The sequence below is a fragment of the Chrysochloris asiatica genome, unplaced genomic scaffold (assembly GCF_000296735.1).
Source record: "Chrysochloris asiatica unplaced genomic scaffold, ChrAsi1.0 scaffold00009, whole genome shotgun sequence".
Taxonomy (NCBI): Eukaryota; Metazoa; Chordata; class Mammalia; order Afrosoricida; family Chrysochloridae; genus Chrysochloris; species Chrysochloris asiatica.
In genome coordinates this window covers 5,573,069-5,575,880 of record NW_006408527.1, presented here as the reverse complement: position 1 = coordinate 5,575,880, position 2,812 = coordinate 5,573,069, and the positions used below count along the sequence as shown (strand labels likewise).

Genomic DNA, 2,812 nt, shown 5'->3' with positions numbered 1-2,812 from the left:
TGGCACTTAACAGTAACAATAACAAATGATCACAGAAGTCTGAGAGAGAACCCTCCTTATCCCCCCTCCCCATTTTTTTTTTTTTTCTCCAGGAATAATGATAGAAGAATGATTTGTCCTTGAATTTTTGGATATATTTTGTGAGTTACTTTTGTTTTCTTCATTAGCTGGGCAGTGGTTGTTTTTCCCAGATAATGTGTCTGGTCATTGCAGCTGCTTTTTTTGTTTTCATTGACATTTTTATTGAGTTATGTGTGACACTACAGGATAAACATTGGACTGCTAACCACAAGATCAGCTATTCAAGCAATGGCACTTAACAACAAACACAATTACAGATTCACATATAGTTGTAGGAGTCCTGGTATGGCGCTGTAGGATCAGCATTGGACTGCTAACCTTAAGGTCAGCTATTCAAACCCACCAGCCGCTTCTCGGAAACCTTACACAAAGTTGCTATGAGTCGAGACCGAGCTGACAGCGCTTAACAACAGCAGACAGTTATAAGAAATAATACTGCGAGACCTATTGTATGCTTGGCCTGGGTGCACTGCAGAGGGGTTAGTCAAACTTACTAGCCTTATATCAAGTAAGAACCCAGACCTGAGGCATTCTCTTATGAGTCAGCACATGAACTTCACATGTGGACTTTTATGTTACCTGCTTCTTGTTTAAATTTTTAATATGCATTTCAGATTGTTGTTGTTGTAAGTGCTGTTGGGTTGGTTCAGACTTGAGGCGACCCCTTCTAGAGTTTCCTAGGAGGGGCTGGTGGGTTTGGCCTTGTGGTTATCAATCCAGTGCTTATCCTACAGTGTCAGATAGTAAAATTATTATATAACTGACTTCTGTGTGAGAAACATGCTATCATACTTCTTTCCTCTTAAGCACATTACTTGGATTTTTTTATACAAATATGTTAAAAGTAATTATTGTAAAGTGTCTATGAATCGGTTCCAACTCAGCAATCCTTTACAGGATTTCTGAGGCTATTAAGTCTTTGAGGAAGCAGAAAGCAACTTTCTCCCATGGAACGGCTGATGGGTACCCGTGGTTCCAGTCCAGTGCTTGTCAAACTGAGCCGTGGTGCTCAGTCGAAGTAATTATTATTGTTGTTAAGTGCCAGCAAGTTGGTTCCAACTCAAGGAGACCCCGTATAGGGTTTCTGAGATTTAAAATCTCAGTAGAAGCAGAAAGTTACATCTTTCTCCTGAGGAGTGGCTGGTGAGCTCAAGCTGCCAACCTTTTGGTTAGCAGTTCAGGGTTTATCTTTTGGAGCCACTGTGCTCCCCCAAAGTAATTGTAGCAGTGCAAAAATTAAAAATTTAATAGTGATGATATTTTTGTGTGTTTTGTTGTAGGTTGTTTCACGAAGAAATCCAGAAGATGTCCAGGAGGTAACATGTTTATCCATATGAAAATTCTGTTATGTATTGGGTAAAAATTTAATTAAGGTTTAATTAAATTATCTAATTTAACTTAATTAATTAGGAAACAAAATTATTTGTATGTCAGTTTTTGCATTTGGTATGTTTGTATAGAGACGCTCTTCAGCTCATAAAATGGTGGCTGAAGTGTCTGTATTTCTGACCTACTAAAGGATCTCTGGTAGTGTAGTGGTTACGAATTGGGCTGCAAACCGCAAGGTCAGTAGTTCGAAACTACCAGCTGTTCCATGGGAGAGAGATGAAGTTTTCTGCTTCCGTAAAGATTCACAGCCTCGGAAACCCTGTACAGGGTCACTATGAGTCGGAATCGACTCCACGACACACAGCCAAGTAAGTAAGGATTTGAGAAATTAGAGTGCTGCTTTAATAAATAAGAATTGTTTTGGTAACTAGCACTCATTAGATTTAAGGGCTCCAACTTACATATTTTGGAGTCCTGGTGTGGTGCTGTGGGTTATTGCGCCAGACTGCAAAGTCATTTGAGCTGCAAGGATGGCGGTTTAAGCTCACCAGCTGCTCCTTGGAAACGCTACACAAGGTTGCTATGGGTCGGAATCGACTCCACTACACTTAACAACAACAACAACAACAAATTATGTATTTCAAAATCATTATGCCTGTGTAATAAAAACTAAAATCATTTGGTAACTAAGTTTTTAAAGGTTATAATATATAAAGGTTCTCGATCTACTTCCCCTTACATGTGGAACTTACATTGACACCTTGGAAAGCAGCTCTAGGTGCCTTCTTTAACTTTCTTGGTTCTTTTGCACACTCTTCATTGCTTTTTGTTTTCCTTTCTCACTTGATTAAATGATACCAGCCTGTGGTGTTTTTGTTTAAGGTGGTGGAATTCTCGATTTGTAGTTTCTCATATGCATGTTGTGTATCCTTAGGGATCCTTACTGGGGAGCTTATTTCTGTTGATTTTTCTTAATTTACTTTCATTTTGGCCCTTTTGGCTCATTTTCACTAAGATTAGAAGGACACATACTGGGGATCTTCTTTGTGTCCCTAATGTGTTTAAAAGAGATCTTGTAAATTGTTAGTCCTTATTCAGTTTTTTTTTCCTCCTCCAGTAGAATTTGAAAGTGAGGGGTGCCTTTAAAAAGTTTGTGGAAAAATTCCATTATCTTTTTTTTTTTAATGTTTTATTGTAAATTATGTGATAGTTTACATGGGAGGTCATTAGTTTTACATTCATTCTATCATATATCATTTTATTGCCATGGTTACAATCCCCTCTCTGCATCATCAACCAACCAAAGGGTATACACTACAAGCCTGCACCCTGGTCATCAGCACACAGCCCCTTTCCCTCTCTGGGTCTAAAGTCCCCATCTCCTCCATCTCTCCACATTATC

General features: G+C 38.8%; 1 protein-coding gene across 2 annotated transcripts in view; it reads left to right on the top strand.

Annotated features, from left to right (window-relative positions):
- Nucleotides 1–2,812, top strand: part of RPS6KC1 (ribosomal protein S6 kinase, 52kDa, polypeptide 1) — a 299,319-nt gene that overhangs the window by 21,178 nt on the left and 275,329 nt on the right. Inside the window, exon 2 of one of the 2 annotated variants that reach the window (XM_006834010.1) lies at nt 1,362–1,397. The exons of the other annotated variant lie outside the window; for it this stretch is intronic. Within the exon in view, the coding sequence (XP_006834073.1) occupies nt 1,362–1,397 (36 nt within the window). The remainder of the gene's footprint in view (nt 1–1,361; nt 1,398–2,812) is intronic. 2 annotated transcript variants of the gene reach the window in all.